At 48.4% G+C, this 20,989-nt stretch overlaps 1 protein-coding gene and 1 long non-coding RNA gene across 5 annotated transcripts in view; one reads left to right on the top strand and one right to left on the bottom strand.

The window, feature by feature from the left end:
* Positions 1–1,429: 1,429 nt before the first annotated feature.
* On the bottom strand, positions 1,430–18,894 carry LOC118535696 (uncharacterized). The gene is made up of 3 exons (XR_004917307.2): positions 16,341–18,894; positions 14,146–14,240; positions 1,430–1,775 (listed from the first exon to the last, which is right to left on the bottom strand). It is a non-coding gene; the product is annotated as an uncharacterized LOC118535696 (long non-coding RNA).
* CHRDL2 (chordin like 2) overlaps positions 11,743–20,989 on the top strand; it is a 31,949-nt gene continuing 22,702 nt past the window's right edge. For 2 of the 4 annotated variants that reach the window (XM_036092125.2, XM_078058550.1), the window contains exon 1: positions 11,743–12,493. In XM_036092125.2, the coding sequence (XP_035948018.2) occupies positions 12,412–12,493 (82 nt within the window). In that variant the 5' untranslated portion in view covers positions 11,743–12,411. The remainder of the gene's footprint in view (positions 12,494–20,989) is intronic. The other 2 variants (XM_036092138.2, XM_036092148.2) reach the window with 1 other exon arrangement.

Here is a 20,989-nt window from a genome sequence, read left to right as displayed (position 1 = left end):
AACAAGGTCTTGTGTGCACAGAGGCCCAGTCAGAATCCTGGCAAACAGAAGTATGGCTTCAGCTGGACTGTCCTTTATCTATGGATCCTCCTCATTTCACACCCCAGTTGAGATTCTTGAGTACGCTTTTCCCAGATTCTGACAAGGAGGCCTGTGATCCAGAGAGCAAGCCAACTACAATTAGAAATGGGGCCCTTGGGGGACGCCCGGGTGCCTCAGCTGGTTAAGCGGCCAACTCTTAATTTCAGCTTGGGTCATGATCTCAGGGTCCTGGGATCAAGCCCTACATCAGGCTCCGTGCTCATTGGGGAGTCTGCTTCAAGATTCTCTCTCTCCCTCTACCCCTCCCCCGGTTTGCTGGAGCATGGGTGTGTGAGCTCACACGTGTGCACGCACACGCGCTCCCTCTCTCTCTTTTTCAAATAAATCTTAAAAAAAAAAAAAGGAATGGGGCCCTTGGTCTGGGCTCACTCTTGACAGCTTGGGGCTCTTAATCTGAAGCCTACTTACTGTTGGAAGAGCTGAACCATAGACATGCAACATGCTTTCTTGGATACAAATAAAGACAGGAAATTTCCTTTTACAAAGGGAAAACATAAGAGGTCTGCATAGTACTAGACCAAAAGCCAACAAATCTGGGATTGGTCCTGGCCCCTTTACCCCTCTCATTAACTCGTGTGATTTCAAACAGGTAACTTCTCTGTGGGCCTCAGTCTCCTCATTTTTAAAACAAGGGTATTGGAATTCAGCAGTTCTCAACCCGGAGTGCACACAGACACACAACACAGAAATGTACACACACACACAACAACAACAATGAAGTTCCACCTCAGATCTACTGAACCCCAAAACTGAAGATGGAATACCAGCATGTGTATTTCCTCAGTGCCATAGGAATTCTTATGAATATTCCCAGATAAGACCACTACAACAGATCAATTGAAAGGTCTCTTTTAGCTCTACCATTCTAGAAGTCTGACTCCCAATTTCTCCCAGTCTCTTCTTTCCTCTCTGCCGTTGCCAGAGTAATCTTACTAAAACAGTAGCAGGGACAGAAGGCAAGGCAAACCTAAGAAATCTGGAGAGTTATTCACTGTGTGGGAAAATGAGGGCGATGAGGATGATTCTAATGTGTCAAGTCTAGGAGCCTGAGATTATGATCACAATTGACAACTGATGAAAACAGAATAAGTGGAAAGGAAAAGGAAAGATGAGGGCATGGTAGACATTTTGTTTTATTTTAGTTCACCATCAGCACCTCAAGTCCTTCTTACTTGGGGGAAATGCCCCATTCTATGCAGTATTTGCAGTACTGCTAAGACTAAGGAGGCTGAAGCAGGGAGAATATCAGTGGCTAGAACACGGCATATGATCCAGGCTTGGCCACCTGGCCACCCTCTCTGAACTTCGAATCTTCAGGGAATGACACGAGACCTACTGACAAGTTTAGAATTATTCAGAGCAACAGAGACAGTAGGTGTCCAACCACAGTGGGTCTCTCATAGGGGTTGGGAGTAGGGGGGTCCCTACCATAGTAATGGTGGCCATTCCAGATTGTTCCTGAGGCACGAACTTGGTTGTGGTGCCTGCTGCCTGGCCTTCCTACGTTACAACCCATCTTCCATATCCAACTCTCCAGCCTTCCTGTCAACTCTGTATCCTTCCAGTAAATTCTCTTTTTTCTTGAACTTCTCACAGTTTCTGGTGTTTGCATCACAGTACTCTGACGGAGATACTGGTTTGTTGTTTTTGAAGTCACCTGTTGTTTTTGTCACCTGAAAATGGTTGACAAGGAAAACGATCTAAGAAGCTTAGTCCGACCGCCTAGAGTAGAATGAGCCAGAGTTGCATGTGTTCTTGTTTCTAAGCCCCGACCTGTACCACGAGAACACCAAGGCAAGAGGGACTCACAGACTCACTTCGATGCAGTCATCAAAGATGCCAATTGGAACAAATAGCAGAGCCTCCAGACCGACGCTTCCTCTCCAGCTGCTTTTGCTCTGCCGCTCCTACCATATTTTCTGGGGATTGCATTGCTGCCCAAATTCCCTGCTCTCCTCCTCGTAGTGCGTCAACAGTTCCACGCCACCCTAGCCCTCCAGCACTCCTCATACACATCACTGCAAACCTCCCCTTTCCCCAGCAGCCAGCTCCAGTTCCCTCCAGCTGGACTGAAAGACTCAGATGTGAAGCAAGGCCATTCAGCCTCATTCTGTGGGGACAGGCCGTTTCTCCCTGCAGGCCCAACAACCCCTTCTTGCCAGCCCAGGTGCTGAGTCCATCCTGAGACCTCACACATCTAGGAAGGAGAAGAATCAGACCATACCAATGCCACCTCTCCCATACCGTCCTCATCTCTTGGGGTGACATCTTCTTCCTGTATTCTTCCCCCGTCAAGCCAGATTTCCCCTTGAGATTTGGCATCCTCCCTTTCGCTTTAAAGATTCTTGCTACATTCTTACTGTTAGTCATCTTCTGTTACTTCCCTTTTGTTTCAGAGGAAGAAGCCGTTCTTTTTTGTAAAGCTAACTCTACTGTCATCTCTCCCGCCTCCTCCAGACTCTTTGTAAACACTCTACAAATACAAATAAGCCTTGGTCCCTGTACTCCTGAGGTCACAGCCTAACAGAGAAGCGAAAGTATAAGTAAATAATTATAACAGAAAAAATTATAACAGAATTGTGTGCCCTGTAACTGAGACACATACAGGGTAATGAAGAAGCAGAAAGCAAGATGGAGCGGGATGCAGGTTTCACAGAAGAGAGGTACATTCGAGGTCTGTTCTGGAGGACAAGGAGAAGTTCACCAGGTAGACAGACAGCATGGCCTTCCTGGCATTCCTGTGTGGGACTGATAAAGAATTCAATGTGACTAGAACACTGGATTGGACATTAGGTTAGAAAATTAGAGAATAAAAGGACCTAGAATTTATTGAGCAACTACCATATGCTAGGAACATGCAAGGCTATGATATATCTATCTCATTTAGACCTAAAGTAACCCTGTGAGGTGTGTATAGTATTATCTCCATTTTACAGAGAAACTCAGGATATTGGGGGACTATTGAAAGATTTAACGTTTGGACCAAAGGAGTACTATGGATTTGTATTTTATAAGAGTAACTCTCGGGATGCCTGGGTGGTTCAGTCAGTTTAGCGTCTGCCTTCGGCTCAGGTAATGATTCCAGGGTCCTGGGGATCGAGCCCCATGTCAGGCTCCCTGCTGAGTGGGGAGTCTGTTTCTCCCTCTCCCTCTGCCCCTCTCCCTACTTGTGTTCTCTCTCTCTCTCTGAAAAATAAATAAAAAATTTTTTTAAAAAAGGGTAACTCTCAATCCTATCATTATCAGTGAGGAATAAAAAATAATCTAAGCAGCCTTCCTCCTACCCCCGTGGAGTTGAGATATCATTGAGATATCATTGGACAGGGCAGGTACCATTCATTTATTCAACAAATCTCTTTTGAGCACCTGCTACATGGCAAGATAATATAGGTGCTGAGAATTCAGCAGTGAACAAGGCAGGCAAGGTATGGATGCTGCACCCATTTGGCAGGGCAGGCTTAGGTACAGCATTTGGAATGTTCCAGATAATGTGGGATGAATGAATGTCATACCCTTAGTCATGCCTTTAATGTTTAGCAAGGTTCAAGGCACAGTGCATTGTCAGAAAAGAAAAAATTCTGTTTAGCAAACAAGCACATTTGTGGAAAAAAATAATTCTTGAGTTTCCTTACATTTCCCGTCTAGATACCTATAAATCCACCTGGAATTAGCAACTGTCCTCACTCTGTTTCTCTCTGCCCCTCCCTCCCCTCTTCTTGGTTTTTATTCCTCTCTTCCCTACCCTCAGAGTCCCTATTCTTTTTCTTCTTGGCTCTGGCCCAAGAGTCCAAGCAACCAATTCCATCTTTGATTTAGTTGTGGGTTTTTTTGTTTTTTTGTTTTTTGTTTTTTTTTGAGGGAATAGAGGTGGCTCTAAGAAGTCCTTTAGGTTCAACATATAGAGAATAAGGAAATAAAGGGGCAAATGGTCCTCCCCAATCCCACTTTGAGTGAAACACCTAAAAGACAGCTCTTTCTCGGCTAGTGTTGATCACCTTTCACAATGTAAATCACATGTCTTATTCTAGCACAGCCTATCTCTTCCCCCCGTCTCACCAAAGAAATCCTTCTACTACTTTCACTTTGGCTTATGGCTCTACTCCCGGAAAAGAGTGAGAGGGAGGAAAAAAACAAAACAAAACCATTTTGTCATAAATAAATGGATAGATAGTTATACTGACCAGAATGAAGAATTTGCCTCAGAACAGAGCACTGTGATGGGAGCAGAAGAAAAAGTCAGGGGGACTACAAAGCAGCCTCCCAAAGACCAACTGGTTTGGAAAGAAACAGAAATGAAGTGGGTTTAGCTGGTGGCTGAGATCAGAGAGCATGATCTCCCAAGTTCCTCTATTCTGAAGAAGGAGAGGATTCTATACCCATCTACCAGTGACCAGTGAGAAACCTGATTGGTTCTCTTCTAGACTGATCATTGTTCCATAGTTCTTTGTTTACAAGGCTTGAGCTCGGCCATCTCCATCCCTGGGAAAAGCCTACAGCTGTCTCCCCGACTGTGATGCTGCAGAGAGACCACCAGGGGGCAAACTGAGACTACTGAGCTCTGGCCACATCTCTTCACCTAGTTTCCATGGAGCCAAACTCCGAATGTCAGAGCAGGAATCTGGCTTTAGAAATCATCCAAGGCTTCTGATCAAATAAATTTGTTTACAGAGAAGAAAACCAAAGTCTAAAGAAGAGAAATAATGTGTCAAGGCCACAGAGTGAGTTCATGGTAAAATAGGAACCAGAAACCAAGTCCGGTCCTATACATGTTCTACCGCACAAAGCTTTCTCCTGTCTCATACTTAATTCTAGGATACACTGGTTTTTAATGATATTTTTTCCTATGAAAAGGACTTGTATCTCCAATTATATTGTAAGCACTCAGGGCCAGGGACTGTGTTTTGGACCAGCCTTGTACATCTCCTCCTCCAGCACCTAGCACATGGCTCTGCAGGTAGCCTACACCCGCAGATGGGTTTCAACAAATACTGTGAAGCTCCTATGTGACAGGCCCAGCAATGATTCCTGAGAATACAGAGAGGAAAATGTACTGTCCCTGCCCTCAAGGAGCTCTCTACCTAAGGGAGAAGGCAGCTATGTCAACACACAACAATAATTCAGGAGACAAGTTTTTAACAGTAGTGCAGGCAAAGCAACAGGGAAGCACAGAAGAGAGACTGACTATCTGGATGGGATGCAAAATTGGGTCCTAAAGCAAGAAAGAGAACTCATCAAAAAAGGAATGGAAGTTCCAAATAGAAAGAACAACAGAATAAGCCAACACACAGAGATGTGAAGACATGGCGTGCTAAGCAAAAATGATTGTTTCTGAGTAGCAGGAGCAGAGTACGTGCAAGAAGTTAGAATGGGGGAAGGAGGAATAGGAAATAAAACTAGAAAGGTAGTTTGAGGCTAGCTGTAACATTGATGTATTCATTCATTCATTCATTCATTCATTCATTCATTCGATAAACAGAACCCGCATGTGCCACGCAGCACTGTTGCTGATAATGATGGTGGTGGTATGATGATAATGAGGTAATAATAATGATGATAAAAATACTTGTGTGGTTAAATTCCAAGGACTCAGAGTCTTAAATCTAGGGTTCACTCCTCACATGAATCAGATAATCCAGGTTAGTATTCTATCCTCCATTTATTTTCATTTATTTAAAAAAACATTCGGGGCAACTCACCTGGCTGGCTTGGTGGGTGGAGCATGTGACTCGATCTCGGGGTCATGAGTTCAAGCCCCACGTTGGGTGTAGAGCTTACTTTAAATAAATAAATAAATAAATAAATAAATAAATAAATAAATAAATATTTTTAAAATTCAGTAAGACTCTACTATGTGTGGGCACTGTCCGAGGAGCTAGGAATTATAACAGTGATCAGGAATTAAAGTCCAGGCTATCACAGAGCTTTCATATGAGCTCATGGAGGAGGCAGACACACAAGTGAAGAAATACATTTCAGATAATGATAAACGACACAAAGGAAACAAAACAAGGCAGTAGAATAGAAAATGACTGGTAGGGGCCATCAGTAGATAGGCTGGACTGGGGAAACCTCACTGGTTTTTGAGCTGAATGAAGTGTCAGTCAGGGAAAAAGCTGAGGGAAGAGCATTCTGAGCAGGAGAAACTTCAAGGGGAAAGACCCTTCAGGGGTCCAGGCAGCCTGGTGCATCCCAGGAAGCAGAAGAAGGCCAGTGTGCTAGAGCATAGTATGCACGGGGGCAATGGCCTGAGGTCAGAGGGTAGGCAGAGGCCAGCTCATGGCAGGATTTACAAAATGTGAAGCGTTTGGGTTTTAATCTAAAAGCAATGGGGAGGTCTTAAGCAAGGAAATGACATTACTTGATTTACATGTTTAAAAGAGAACTCTGAAAAACTAATTAAAGAAAACTGTATATTGCTGGGGAAAAAACAGAGATAACTGGTGGTTCCTCATTCCCATCTTTGGGCGGACACAAGGCCTGCCACCTTCTGGCTACGGGAGCCAAGTTAGATGGCGCCGTTCTCTGGCACTCTAGTTACATCATCACAGACCCAGGGAGAGAAGTCTCTGAGGACAGACTGCTTTGCAAATGTCCCCCCGAGCATGGAGGAGGCAGGAGCATAAGTCCCATTCTCCTTTGTGCTTGGTTACTGATGGCACGTCACCAGAGAGGATGCTTCCGGTTGGCAGCAGAGCTTAGGATCTGGACGAAGGATGTTCCCCCTCCGTGGCTTCCAAAGACACTTGTCCGCACTCAGTTTCCCTCATGAGGGCCCTGTGAAATTAAGGGCTATGTCTTCCCCCCATCCTGCTTTCCCAATGCCTCTTGCCATCAGAATCTCTGTTTGCAGGAGGTTCTGGGAAGAGAGGGCCCACTGAGGTCGAAAAAAAGACTTCGAAATGTTCACAAAGCCACATTAAAAGCCCCTACAAATAAATACAGGTGAGCCTCACATTCATTCTACAAACATTTATTTAGGCCAACTATATGCACAATATCTGGAGATCCAAAGGAATGTGTCCTAAAGTAATAACAGGTCTTAAGTAAATATTTGTTATATGGATAAGTAACTCCAACCTTGCTGAAGAGTGGGAGTGGAGCGGGGATTGTTCAATTTACAAGTAAATTAACTTTGACAGTTCCTTTAAACAAGACTTTCCTCCCAATGTACCTAAACTGGACCCGGCTTCAAAGACTCAATCTGTTCACACCTTTCTGGGCATCATCAAGTAAAGGCAATGTCCTCCAGCTAGCTCTAAGGGCTCAGGGGAGCTGAGTGTTAAATTTTCAGGAATTTTGCAAGCTGGTTGTTAAACATGATCATTCTGAACATTAAATTAAATAAACTCACATATAAACTATATTTAAAACATTCAAACTCTTCAACTCCTAACTATATTACTACATTGTACTATCAATATTCTTGAAATTATTTACATCTATTGGACCTGGTAATGAAAATACTACATAATGGTCCCTATCGTCAACTCCACATTCAGTGATGTCACATCAATAGCTTGAAATGGGCCAAGATGGGAGTATCTACACCATGGTAATTGGCAACTGCTATAAACCAGGGCTTTTTTCCCCTGGAAAGCTGGTTATTACACATTTATGAGCACACCACTGATGTAGAGTCTCTATTATGTAGTCTTACATTCACTCTTAGATGAATCTGCTTTTAGAATCTTACTTACAGAATTAGCGTCTTTCCTTGACGCTAATCTCTCTAATCCTTATCACTATGCTAATTTTACATAATCAAGCAGCCGATGGCCCAGGAGGAGGCCTTAGCCCACAAATAACATGTCACAAGAGGACTATTTGAAGGAAGAAGGATGTTCTTCAACAAACCTTTATTTAGTAGCTACTATGTGCAAAGCTGTGTGAAGGCTAGGGAAGACAGTAGTCTGTGTTCTCGAGGAACTCACTTTAGAGGACGTGACCTGAAACCGTTGACGATACAATATGGTAAGTGGTAAGTGCTCTAATGGAGATACAGAAGCATGGAGGAGAGGGCTAACTCAGACACCACAGAAGAGACTTCAGTGAGAACTTGGCCCGCAAGCACCAGAGTCTGTCTTGTTCTCCACTGTGTCCCTAGCACCTAGCACAGTGCCTGGCACAGGGTTGGACATGAAGGAGGTAACGATTTTGATCCTGGGGAAAATAAGGCTGCCAGAGAAGAGTGGGTAGAGGGAGGGCATTAGTAAAGCACAGCATTGCAGAACATGGGGTGGGGCGGGGGTGGGGGGGGTGGCCAAAGAGCTCAGCACATTTGAAGAAAGAGAAAGTTTAATGTGGTGTGAAGTTCCAGGGGCTGGAACCGGTAAGGATACGAGTATGGAAGAGGGGTTCTCTGTCTCAAATCTCTGCAGAGCTCTCAAGAGACAAAAAGAGTTGGCTTGTTCTGCATAGCCCTGCGGGGGAGAGCTAGGAGCGATGTGGGGAGTCACAGAGAATCAGATACCAGTTAAAGAACTTTCTAACAGAGCTGTCCAATAATGCAATGGGCTGGCTGCCCTGGAAGGCAAGAAGCAAGTTCCCTAAGAGGGAAGAAACAGGTACCAAACTTGGTACAACAAATTGCTATGGGTAGATACCTTTTTTTTTTTCTGATTAGATTTTGGAAGAATCTATCAAGTCTCCTTTCTTAAAGGACAACCATCTTAATGCACAACCATCTTCAACACAATTCTACAGAAGACGCAGAGATTTCCCTCAACGGCTTGTTTCTTATGTCAATCACTGACTAAAACCAATGGCAATAGGCATGCTGAAGGCTCCCCCATGAAAGAGTAATATCTTTTCAAATCACTGAGGTCTCCACTCATTCATGAAGCAATTATTTCTTTGTGTGTCAGGGCCTTGCTAAGTGCTGGAAGTACAGATATAAATGGTAAAAGGACCCTGCTTCCCACAGTACTGAGTAGAAACACAAAGAAATATTTACTCCAAAATGCAAATACATATTTATGCTCCAGTAGCTATAATACAAAGTGCTCTAGGAAACACAAAGACAAAAAAATTGCTTTGATTGGGGGGACCCTGGGAAGGCCTCAGAGAGGAAGTCACTCAGTGCTGACTTTTGAAAAGTTAAAAGGAATTCACTAGCTAGAGGAGGAAGAAGATAGTGCAGGCAGAAGGAAAACACATACAAACATATGAAGGTGTGAAAATGCACAGACGGTTTCGGGAAGTGAGTGGTGGAGTGTAGGGTAGATGGTATTGGTAGGTAGGAGTCAAAATGTGCATAGTCTTGAATCCAATGCTACCAATTTTGGATTTTATTCTGTAAATGATAGGAAGCCTATCATTTTTGTCCTGTTATTTATTTAATAAACTTTTCATTTTGGAAAGATTTTTTTTTCCATTTTGGAAAGCTTTTAGATTGATAGAAAAATAACAAAGAGAGTACAGAGTTCTTATCTAAGAAACATATATCCTCCACCCTGCTTTCCCCAAGGCTAACATCTTACGTAGCCAAGGAACCTCTGTCCAGACGAAGAAACCAAGATTGGTACATAACTATAAACTAAAGTATAGACTTGGTTCACCAGTTTTTCCACTAATGTCCTTTTACTGTCCCAGAATCCGGTCCAGGATACCACATTGCATTTAATGTTATTTATGTATTTATTTATTTATTTACTTCCAATAATGGATTTTTTTTTAAAGATTTATTTATTTGAGAGAGAGATAGAGTACGTGCTTGCACACAAGAGCACGAGTAGGGGCGGGGGCAGAGGGAGAAGGAGAGAAGCAGACTCCCCACTGAGCAGGGAGCCTGACATGGGGCTCAATCTCAAGACCCTAGGATCATGACCTGAGCCGAAACTAAGAGTCAATTGCCTAACTGACTGAGCCACCCAGGCGCCCCTCCAATAATGGATTTTAAGGAAAAAGTGATGTGATCAGATTTGTCAGTAGAAACAATAAGCAGAATTCTTAGGGCACATGTGAGGAAAATACATTGGAGGGGCCCAGATTAGGGGTAGAAGCCTTGCTTAGAAGCTGTTGGCAAAGTCCAGGTAAGGGATGACAATGGTCCCACTGGGAGCAGTGAGGATGGAGAGGAGGATAGAGGTGTGTTTGGGTTTCATGGTACAGACCTTTCCGGAAGTAGAACCGGCAGGATATAGGACAGGCCAATCTTCATTCACCTCATCCATCTAAGACATGAATATATGTGTACAGCAGACTTTAAACAAAGATGGAGAAAGAAAATATCTCTGTCCCAGATCCTTGGGATGAGATCATTTCTGCAATTAAGCACTACATTTAATTCTGAGCTCCCTGAAAGCAAGGCAAAAAGGGAAGCATGATGACATACAAAGCTCTCATTATCTGTTAAAATCCAGTATACTCAAGGAAGAGAAAGAGACTGGCCAGATTGGAGTGGGAGATATTAAGTCTGAAGGGCACCTTGGGGTAGATTATGCTTGTCCCTGATTCTGAGAGCTCTGGGGAAGCTCCATCTCTGGGGATCACTGGTTCTTCCCAGTGCTCTCTGTTCTGGAGGGGCTAGCCTGGCAGCACATGGGAATGGGGAGCCCAGCCTTATTGTAAGAAGATATCTTTACAGCCGGCCAGCCAGAAGTGTGAGAAGCTGGAAATGATCCTCTACCAGAGTGGCATGTAGCTCAGTATCCCATCTTACCTCTTACCCTTCTCAGTCCTCTCCCCTCCCCTGCTCACTGGACTTCCCAGGAGTTCTGCAAGAGAAGCTGGGCAGGAAGTTGAGGTCCAAAGCCAGATGGATGAACTTGACCAAAATGGCCCAGCAAGTTAGGGAGAGAGCCATGGAGAAGGACCCTGCCCTTTTGATTTCAGAGCCTGGGTGTTTCTTGTCCAGAAAGCTCAGGGGTCCTACTAATTCATGCACTCATTCAACACAAGGTATGGGGCACTAACCATGGCTTTCGGGGCTGTACCCACAGGGAGCTCACCTTCTGGTGGGAAAGTTGAGACTTTGACAACCAGCTCTCACTGAGGAGGACTGAACTTGGCCATCACTCTCAGGGAGGTGCAGGCCTTACTTGCAGAGACCAAGGAGAGATCACGTCGTGCTTCAGGAGTGGGAGGGGGAAAAGCAGAGGAAGACTTCCAGAGGAAGGGCCAAGAATCCCGCTGGACTGGATTTCGACCTAGGCACGGAGCGTGTGGGTAGGAAGGGGAAGGTCATTCCAGCTGCCTGGAATTATGACCCCTTCTTTTTGAGATGTGAGTACTTTGACGTTCATTATCTCATTTCATCTTCGGAAAAAATGTGGAACGTATTAGGATCCCCATTTTTAGATTTTGAGGAGGCGTGTCCAAGACCACAAACGGAATTAAGAATGGCAAGTGTCCTGATTTCATCCAGAGTGATGTGCACGCACCGCCCTAAGCGCCTTGCGGTTTCCTTCTCCCACCCCGACATCTCATCCTTCCCCACCCGAAAGTCCCACCTGAAGCCTAACTGGGTTGCGTCCTCCTGCGCTCTGGGCGCCGCGGAGAGTCAGGGGTTAAAGCCCGTGGTCCGGGTGGCCCCTTCCCCCTCCCCAGCCCTCTCGCCTCCTCTCGGCGCCGCGCCTGGAGCGTGCGTCCCGGAGACCCGCACGAGAGAGGAGGGGAAAGGTGGGCCTGTTTCTCGGGTGGCCAATCCACCGAGCCCGCGGTGCCCCAGAGGAGGCGCCAGCGCTAGGCCAGCGCCAGGCCGGGGCTGCCTGCTTCCCGCGGCAAAGTACAAATGCTCCCGAGCGCGGCGCCTGGCGCCCTTGGCGTGCACAGCCGGCCCGCGCTCAGCCAGCCCCCGCGGCCGCCGCGCCGTCGCCGCCGCCGCCGCCGCCGCCGGTACCGCCGCCCCGCCGCGCCCCAGGACCCCGCAGCCCTACCCCGAGCCCACCGAGCAGGGGGCGCCGGCCGCTTCTAGCCCGCGCGCCCGGAACAGCCCGCTGGTCCCGCGCGCCTCGGCCAACGCTGCGCGCTCCGCAGACCCCTGTCCTCCCCGTCTTTCTCCTCCTCCCCTCCCTCTCACCTTCTCCTTTGCTTTTACTGCTTTCCCTTCCTGCCGCACCTTCCTCCATCTCTCCATCTCTCTCTCTCCTTTTCCCTTGTTCTCTTTCCACCTTCCTCTTATTCCCACCTTGGACCTCCCTTTCTGTCCTCACCACCTACTCCACCCTTCTCTGACTCTCCACTGTAGAGGCAACCCTCCCTGGGTCTGCGGGTTGCTTTGTGCCCCTGTGCCTCAGTGTCCTCATCTCACTTTCTCCCGACGCCCCTCCCGGCTCAGCGCCCGGCGGCCTGGCCCTGGGAGAAGGAAGGATGTTTCCCGAGGTAAGGGTCCTCTCCTCCTTGCTGGGACTCGCGCTGCTCTGGTTCCCCTTGGACTCCCACGCTCGAGCCCGTAAGTAGGGGTGCTGGTGGGGCTGGGTAGGCAGAGGAGGGATTCGAGCCCCTGGGATGTGCGGGGTAGCGGGGGGCGGGGGCAAGTGCCAGGACTCGGGACCTCAAACTGTTCTGACAGCCATCGGGCAGCACCTGTGTAGGGAGAGTGGAGACTTCTCTGCAGACCAGTAAGGGCTGATGAGTGTGGGATACTGCGGGGAAACTTGGGGAAACTTGGCAAAACTCAGAGCCAAGGGGGCTGCTGCCACGGACCTGAGGATGCGGGGGACTGAGGGCGGTGGGAGAGAGGGCAGGACACTGTGCGTGTGTGTTGGCTGCTGGTGGTGCTTAACGTTCTCAGGAGAGAGCCGGGCATGTCTGGCTGCAAGGGTGTGATGAAAGTGATGAAGATGTAGACCACTGCATTCAAAGGGAGCCCATGGAAAGACAGAAGAGCTAACTAGACAAACCTCATTCTGTTACCCCTTGTGATCCTCACAACACTCCCATGAGGTGGGTATTGTCATTTGCATTTTACAGATGAGAAAACAGGTTGACAGAAGAAACTTGATTAAGTTTACAGAGCTAGTAAGCCATCCAAAGCCCGAGCTCTCCAATTCCAAATCCTATGCTTTTTCCCCCTGCCCCACAGCATCTGAAGGAACCCTGATTTGGAGTTGTAAGACTCTGGGAGGCAGCAAGGGCACAGGGAGATAGACCAGTCTTCACTATCCCAGATCTTTTGAATACCAGCAGGTGAGGGCACCACTCTAAGCCTCAGTTCCCTAATCTATAAAATGGGAGTCAAAATCCCAGGGCTGTCGTGAGAATTAAATTGGAGAAAATATGTCAAGCAACTAGCACCAGCAACTAGCTGGTACATGGTAGCATCAGTAAAAATATCAGTCTCCCAATTCATGCTTCTCCACTTAGACGCAGTGTAACCTCAAGCAGTTTATATAATCTCTCTGAACCTCAGTTTCCCCCTACCCCTGCAAGAGGCTGGTGGACCGCCTCCCCATCCCCAATCTCTTGGAATGCTGTGAGGATGGAAAACAAAACCAAAGATTCACTTAATGAGAAGGAAGGAGCTTAGTTCAAACCTTAAAATACCTGATAAAGAACCCGAGGACAAGGAGGAGCAGGGGTCTGCTCCACGTTACACAGCACAGGGACTGGGATGAAGACCCCAGTTTCCCAAGTCCCAGCCTAGCGCTCTGTCCTCTCCACAGCTCAGCTCCCCCTTTCTTTTGCTGCCTTTCTTTTGCACGTGACTTTCTGGAGCTGGTGGGGCTGGATTCTGTTTCATTCTTGTCTCTGCTTGTGAGGGCAGGCTGCATGTCTGGTCGTCTCTGGGCTGCCGGCAGCATGAGACTCACAGAAGTCCTTAGTAATAGGTAATGGAAAGACCTCAGCGTTGGGTTCAAGTCCTGCCTCTGGCCCTCAGCAGCTGTGTGACTTATCATACGTCACAACTTCTCTGAGCCTCAATTTCTTGATCTGAGACACACACGCACCTGGAACCCAAAGGGTTCTTGGGAGGATTCAAGGAGGTGACTGTGTTAAATTAGCCAGCACAATGCCTAGTACTCAGTAAATGTCTCCTCCCCTTCCTTGGGCCCCGGAGGTTTCCTCCTAACACTTACCTGTTGTTTCTTAAAAGGGACTTACCACAGAATGCTCTCCATGTCTGCCTCCCTTCCTCTTGGCACAGCATTCTTAGCCCCCAAGGCTTTTCTCCAAGCATCACTGCCCTGGATACATCTCTGACAGATGAACCAGAATCAGATCATTGTGCAGGATTGCTGATGTCCTACCCACACCCCTCCTGTCAACCTCCCGTATCTTGCCAGCCCTTCATCACCTTGCTGGGTCACACTTCTTCCAGCAAACTTTCCTTGGCCACCCACGCCCCTTCCATCTCCTTCCTCTGCGCCTCCACTGGCCTTCAGGCCCCTACCTCTCACTGGGTCCTGCCAGAATTCTATCTCCCCTACAGCCTGGAGCTTAGCTCCACACATGCAAGAAAACTACTCAGAGCAGACTTGAATTAAGGTGAGGTGGACTGGCATTCAGAGGGGTGTGTTCAGATTCTGGGATGTCAGAGCTGAAAGAGCCTTTGAAAATCATCTGCTTCTACCTGCAATTTTCCTACCCTTATAGTTAAACTGAAGCCCAGGAAGTGGGAGAGACTTGCCCAAGTTCACACCACAGATTTATTAAAGAAAAGAATACACAGATGTGTCACTTATCGGTTATGTGCATTGGGACAAATCACTTCCCTTCTCTGAGCTTCACTTCGTCTAGTGCTGACTATCTATGAATCTAGGAACAATCCTATTCTATAGGCATTTGCCAGGGTCCTATTTGGGGTCTCTTAGGAAGGTCCTTGTCTTAGTTCAAGTAAGATTCACCAGGAGATGTCTTATGCACGACAGGCCTCAGGCGCTTTCAGAAGTGATGCCAACAGATGGGAATTCTCAGGTCTGCGTCATGTCAGACTCCTGAGGTGGCTCAGCCCTGCAGAATGCCAAAGGCCTGTGAGCATGCATGGCGGTTTGCTCCTCATGGTGCAAGACTATTCAAACAAAGGTTATTCTGTCCTTGGCTCTGCTTCCAGCCACAGATTGAGTTCAACCTGGACGGAGTCTCAACTCTGGCCAGGTGGAACCACAGACATGCATGATGTTAGTCAGTTTGGGCACCCTCTCTCTGTGGAATGAGAACCTGTGTAATGTCTTGACTCCCTCTCCAGTGCTCTGCCCCTAGGTCAGTGCCTCTCTATTGTGCTCTTCCCTTACTAATTGCTACCCCCACCCCCACCTCCCCTTAAGGTATCTGGCATGCTGCTGCTTTCTCTTCCCTCCCGCTGTCCAATCCTGCTTTCAGGAGACAGTTATCAAGTAAAAACATCAATCTCTCTATCCTCACTCCAAGGGTAATGCGTATGGTAGGAATCGGAGCTTCTGTCCCCAGGTGACAGGATCCCAGACTGCAGAAGTAGAGAGGGGGCAGAAAGGGAGCTCCCGTCGGATGACGTGGCTCGGAGGACAAATTGGAGTCAGAAGGTCCAGGCTTCAGCCTGGCTCTGCTAATTCCAGCTGTGACACCAGACAAGTTGCCCTTCTCTGCCCCTCAGTTTTCCCAGCTGTAAAGAGAAATGGGTGACCCAAACAGGTCATCATTGAGGACCATTCTGGCTTTAACATCCTGTGATTCTAAGACTCTAAGATCCAGAGACGCTTGATTCTGAGTCTGCTCTGGACTTTGGAAAAAGGAAGTTGGGGGAGTTTAGATCTACAGCCTGGTCATCCTGCCCTCAGACAACAGGAGAGCGTACCTAGAAGGCCTAGAACAGTGGGTGTGGAGGGAGACCCACCAGTAGGGACCCTGCCCTGCTGTTCAGCTTAGCTGCATCCCCATCTACACGTCCAGATGTACATGGGGGAAGGGGGCACCGGAGCAAAGGCTTGACATCTAGCTCCAGGCAGGCCCCTCCCTGGGTGGGTTAGGCGGTTCTGCACCTCCTCCCTCCCACCAGTAGAGGTCTCTGTCTCACTCACTCGCCAGCAGGCGGAGCCCCGCGACAGCTGCACAGGGTTCCAGCTGTTGCACCTGTTCCAGGACTGGCCTCTCAAGTTCCCCCAGCCACTAGCCATGGCGCCGGTCTCTGAGGGAGGGATCCTGGGTCCCTTGGACTCCGAAAGAGAAGGACTGGTGTGAGTGCGGTGCCCCTGGGAGGTGCAGCGCCGAGATCATTTCAGGCAAGCCCCTGGACAGGATTGCATCTCGTACCAGAGAAGGCCGTCCGTCCCAGTCTTCTTCTGATACCCGTTCTTATAGCCCGATTCTTCCTTATGGCTCACCTGGATCCTTCTGTTTGCACTTTAAAGCCTCTTCTTCTGGCCCTGCCCCCTTAGGGGAGGGATGAGCCTATAAGCAGCCCCCCAGATCCGAAGACTGCCACTGGAGTTTGTGCTGGCATATATCAATGATCTTAGGCGAGTCCTGAGTCTTCTAGGACTCAGTTTCCACATCTGTAAAATAAAGGACTGGATGTCATCTCTCAGGCCCTAACTTTCTAAGATACCGTGAATCTAAGTGTATGTGTCCAAGGCAGAAGAGAATGTAAATAGTCTCATCTCTGCCCCCCTGACGCTTGCCGGTAACAGAGCTGCCCTTCCTGGTTTGACAGTGCCCCTGAACATCTGTCATGTGCCAGAGAAGAAGAGTCAGGTTCAGAGAAGTGAGGGCCTTTTCCCTAGGTCGCCCAGCTTCGCCCCTGAAGACCTGAGGTTTTCACTTCTGATTCCCTCCCCCATTGGGTGCCAGCGCCCAGAGCAGAGCTTATGTCTGGGAGAGAAGCAGGTTTGTTTTTGTGAGCGGGAACCATAAATAAATAAAGTATGGCTGTGTGGGCGCCAGGGAAAAGATGGGAACGTTCTCACATTCCCGCACAGCTGGCTCGCTCAGGTCCTTGCAGGCTGGGGACAGGCTAGCCACAGTCCCGGCCCTCTCTCCTCACACCCCACACCCTCTGGTCCCCTCCAGCTTCCCCTGCAGCCCAGAAGCTTCTTTCTGGTTGTCTTTTCTGCTTCCTGTTGGAAGAATTCCCAATCACATTACCCACTCCTAACTATCCCCTAGGAGGCCTTTATCATAGCATGAGAGTTTCAAGGCAGACTGTGGGATGGCCTTGGATGGGGCAGATTAGAAATTCTTACCTACATGTGAAGATCATGGAATTGTTCATCCTCTTACCTGCCCAGGCCCCTGACCTTTTTGTACATGGTGGTGTGTGGTTTGGGAGTTCAGATGGCAGATGGCGAGAGCTGGAAAGGGGAGGTCAAAGGTTAATTCCTGGTAGGTGGCAAGGTCAAAGTGCTAAGAGGGATTTGGCTACCTTATCACATGATGAAGTATTCTTTTTGTGAAAGAGGTTTCCAGGATTAAGGACCATCAATCACCTCCTCTTCCAGAACCTCCCCTCTCCATTGACTCCGTTCTTTCATGGTGCATTCATTAATCCAGCGCCCAACTCTGTGTAGGATCCGGGCAGAGCACTCGGAGATACACAGATTAATGAAATATGGTCTCTGCTCTCAAGAAGCTCACAGTTTAGTAAGGAAGAAGAATGCATTTAATCAGTCCTTCTAATCCAGTGACGAGAGTTGTCGGAGAGGGCTGAACCCAGTTCTGCGGGAGCGCCGAGGAAGGACTGGCCGCTGGCCTGGGAGGGTGGGGCGGCTTCACGGAAAGGGTGGCCTCTGGACAAGCTTTTGAAGAACAAGGCTGAGCGGCCAAACACGAGACGGAGAACCACATTCCAAGTGGAGGAAACAGCACAGGAAGGCGCGCGAGTGTGAAAGAGCCCGGTGGGGTGGTGGAAGAGTGAGATATTCAGCAAGAGGAGGGGAGGCTGCACACAGGGCCACCGCTGCGAGCGCGGCCGGAAAAGCAGGCAAGAGCCGGCTCACGACAGGCTGGGGTGACGTGCCCTCAGTTCAAATTAGATCAACTAAGTCCAGTCACTTTCAGTCAGTATCAAGCTAGGGAAGCGCTTTGGCTGCGGCCTATCCAAGTGGACGCTTCAGGCAAGCAGGGGAGCTAGCCCCCAGCCCGTGCCAGCCACCTGCAGTGAGTGGCCTCGCATGAACCACGGTCACCGCCACCCCTGTGCCTTTGCGGGTAGCTCCTGCTGGCTGCCTGACAGGCCCTTCCCCTCTGTCTGCACCTTGTTAACTCCTTCAGCGGCCAGGTCCTGCATCTTCTCGGAGAAGCCTTCCCTAAAGCTTCTGTGCTTCCACTACCATAGAACTTGTCACACTGTGTGCACAGCTGACCCTTAAGGTTAGGGACACCAACCCCCACACAGTCAAAAATCTGCATAGAACTTTGACTCCCCCAAAAACCTAATAACGGATAGCCCGCTGTTGACTTGAAGCCTTACTGGTAACATACACAGCCGATGAATCCATCTCTTGTATGTTATATGTATTATACAGTATAATCTTGCAATCAAGGAAGCAAGAGAAAAGAAAACGTTATTAAGAAAATCATAAGGAAGAGAAAATACACATAGAGTACTGTACTGTAAAAAATCCACTAATAAGTGGACCTGCACAGTTCAGACCGATGTTGTTCAAGGTCAGCTGTATTTTATCTATCCATCTTCTGCATTAGGCTGGGAGCTCCTCGAGGATGGGGACTGTGTCTTGCTTAGTCACGGCCCAGGCCCACCAATGTGCGTAAGACCTGATACACGAAAGCTCAATAGCTGAGTGAATAGCAGGAAGTAATATCGCTATTCCTAATGATACTAAGAAATCATAAGTAATGATAATAACAGTCCCTGCTTGGCGGGTCAGGTGCCCCACATCCACCTGTGGTTTAGGCCTAAAGCCACAATCCCATCCTGGACTGCTTCTTTTCCCTCCCCACCCATATCCAGCCTGCCCTACAGCCCACAGCCCACCCACCGTATTTCCCAAGTATTCCCCAAATCTGCACTTGAGCCCGTGGGCACTGCTTCTATCTTGGTCCGGGCTAGCAAGCTCTCAAAACCAGCCCATACGACAGCCTCCCCTGGCCTCTCTGCCTCCAGTTTTGCCCTCCAACCCCTCCGATCAGTGATGGTGGTAAAATGCAAACCTGACCACAGGCATGCCCCAGTTTAAAGGTTTAAAACTTTTCCATGGCTTTCTTTTGCCCTCTGGGCTCTCAAGGCCCCTCATGAGCCTCTTCCTCGCTCTCTGGCCTGATCTCCAGCCTCTCGCCCATCCTGACCAGTTTGATCTCTGTATCCCAGCCTTGAGGTCTGTGTAAGCAGAGAGGGTGTTGGGGAGTCTGGCTTGTGAGTGTGGCTAGGAGAGTGTGGGGAGCCACAGGAAACAGGGTTGGTAAGGTTGTAAATGAGGGAGGTTTGACCTCAGTGGCAGGTACCATGATGTTCATGCCCTAATGGGTGCCTGGGGGCTGCGCATAGAATTATGGGAGTAAAAGGAATACCATGAGAAACAGACTGTTAGGGAAGTTTGGGGTCAGCACCCAGATCTGCTTTTTGTTTTATAGCCAACTATTTAATTGAGCATCTAATATGTGCCAGGCACTGGGCATATTACATATGTTATCTGATTTAATTCTACAATAACCCTGAGAGGTAGAGATTATTACTAATCCCATTTAACAGCTATGGAAACTGAGGCCTAGAGTGATTAAGTAACTTGTCTAAACTCAGGCTGCCGATAAAAGCCAAATCCGGGGCACCTGGGTGGTCAGTTGGTTAAGTGTCTTACTCTTGATTTCGACTCGGGTCATGATCTCAGGGTTGTGATCTCAGGGCTGTGAGACAGAGCGCCTTGTTGGGCTCCCCACTGGGCAGGGGCCCGGCTTAAGAGTCTCTGTCTCCCTCTCCCTCTGCCCCTCCCCCCGCAAAAAAGCCAAATCCAATTTGAGCCCCCACCTATCTGATTCCAAAGCCAGGGTCTTTGGACTGTGTACACACCACCACTGAGTGAGGGGTTTTGAGGGGTATGAGACCTGTCCAACTTTAATTTTTCTCTATCTCAAGCCTGGAAGAGGGCCAATTATCCTTTTCAAATGAAAACTTCCTCCACTACTGTCTTTTTCCTGGATTAAATATCACTGCTAGGGGCCATTAACTCCTAAAGATCCCTGAGAGAAGGCCCAGTGCCCCCCTGAGTTGGGCAGAGGGAGGATGGGATGATGCATGGTGGTGGGTGGAGAGGGAAACAGGGCAGGACCAAGGCTAGGACAGGTATGGGAAGGCCACAGAAGACCAAAAGGAATAGATGGGAAAGGAGGGGATGTGAGAGACAGACTTTGCCTCCTTCTTCGTGCCACCCAGGATCAGCCCCACTGGCTCCCTGAACCTTATCCTAGCCCACGTCGGAGCCCCTGAGAACCTGGGTGTATGAGACCATCAATACATCCTAAATCATGGAAGCTTGAAATAATCAGATCTTAGAGCCACAAAATTGTACAGTTCTAGAAGCTTTCATGTTCTCATGAAATGTAGGCTCTTGGAAGCACAGAATTCTCAAATCTTGAATCTTAGAAACTTAGAGTCTTGCAGTCTTAGAATTGTGAAATCATGGATTCATAAGCAGTATCTGTGCAGAAACCTTTGGAGATCAAAGTTCACCTTCGCCCTTATTTTGCAGAGGAGAAACTGAGGCTCAGAGAAGGAAGAGTCTTCCTCATTGTCACACAGTGAATTCGTGGCATAAGGAGCTAGAGCTCCTTCCACCAGCCATTAGCAAGGATAGGGGCTGATGCCAGGACTGCAGGGATGGAGGCGGCTGCGGCCTGGCCCTTCCTCCCTCTGCCTGGCGTTGGCATGGCCTTGGACCCTCACTTCCCTGGTGTAAGGGGGAGCCCCAGGCAATGCCACCCTTCCTTGTGCCTCTCACCTTGGAGGGCGTGGTAGGTTGGGGTTGTGGCCGCAGGAGGCCTCCTGGGGTGGCGGGACCAGCCTGCCAGGCCCCCCATGTTC

The sequence above is a fragment of the Halichoerus grypus genome, chromosome 11 (genome assembly GCF_964656455.1).
Source record: "Halichoerus grypus chromosome 11, mHalGry1.hap1.1, whole genome shotgun sequence".
In the NCBI taxonomy this organism is placed as follows: domain Eukaryota; kingdom Metazoa; phylum Chordata; class Mammalia; order Carnivora; family Phocidae; genus Halichoerus; species Halichoerus grypus.
This window is presented reverse-complemented; position numbering and strand designations above follow the sequence as displayed.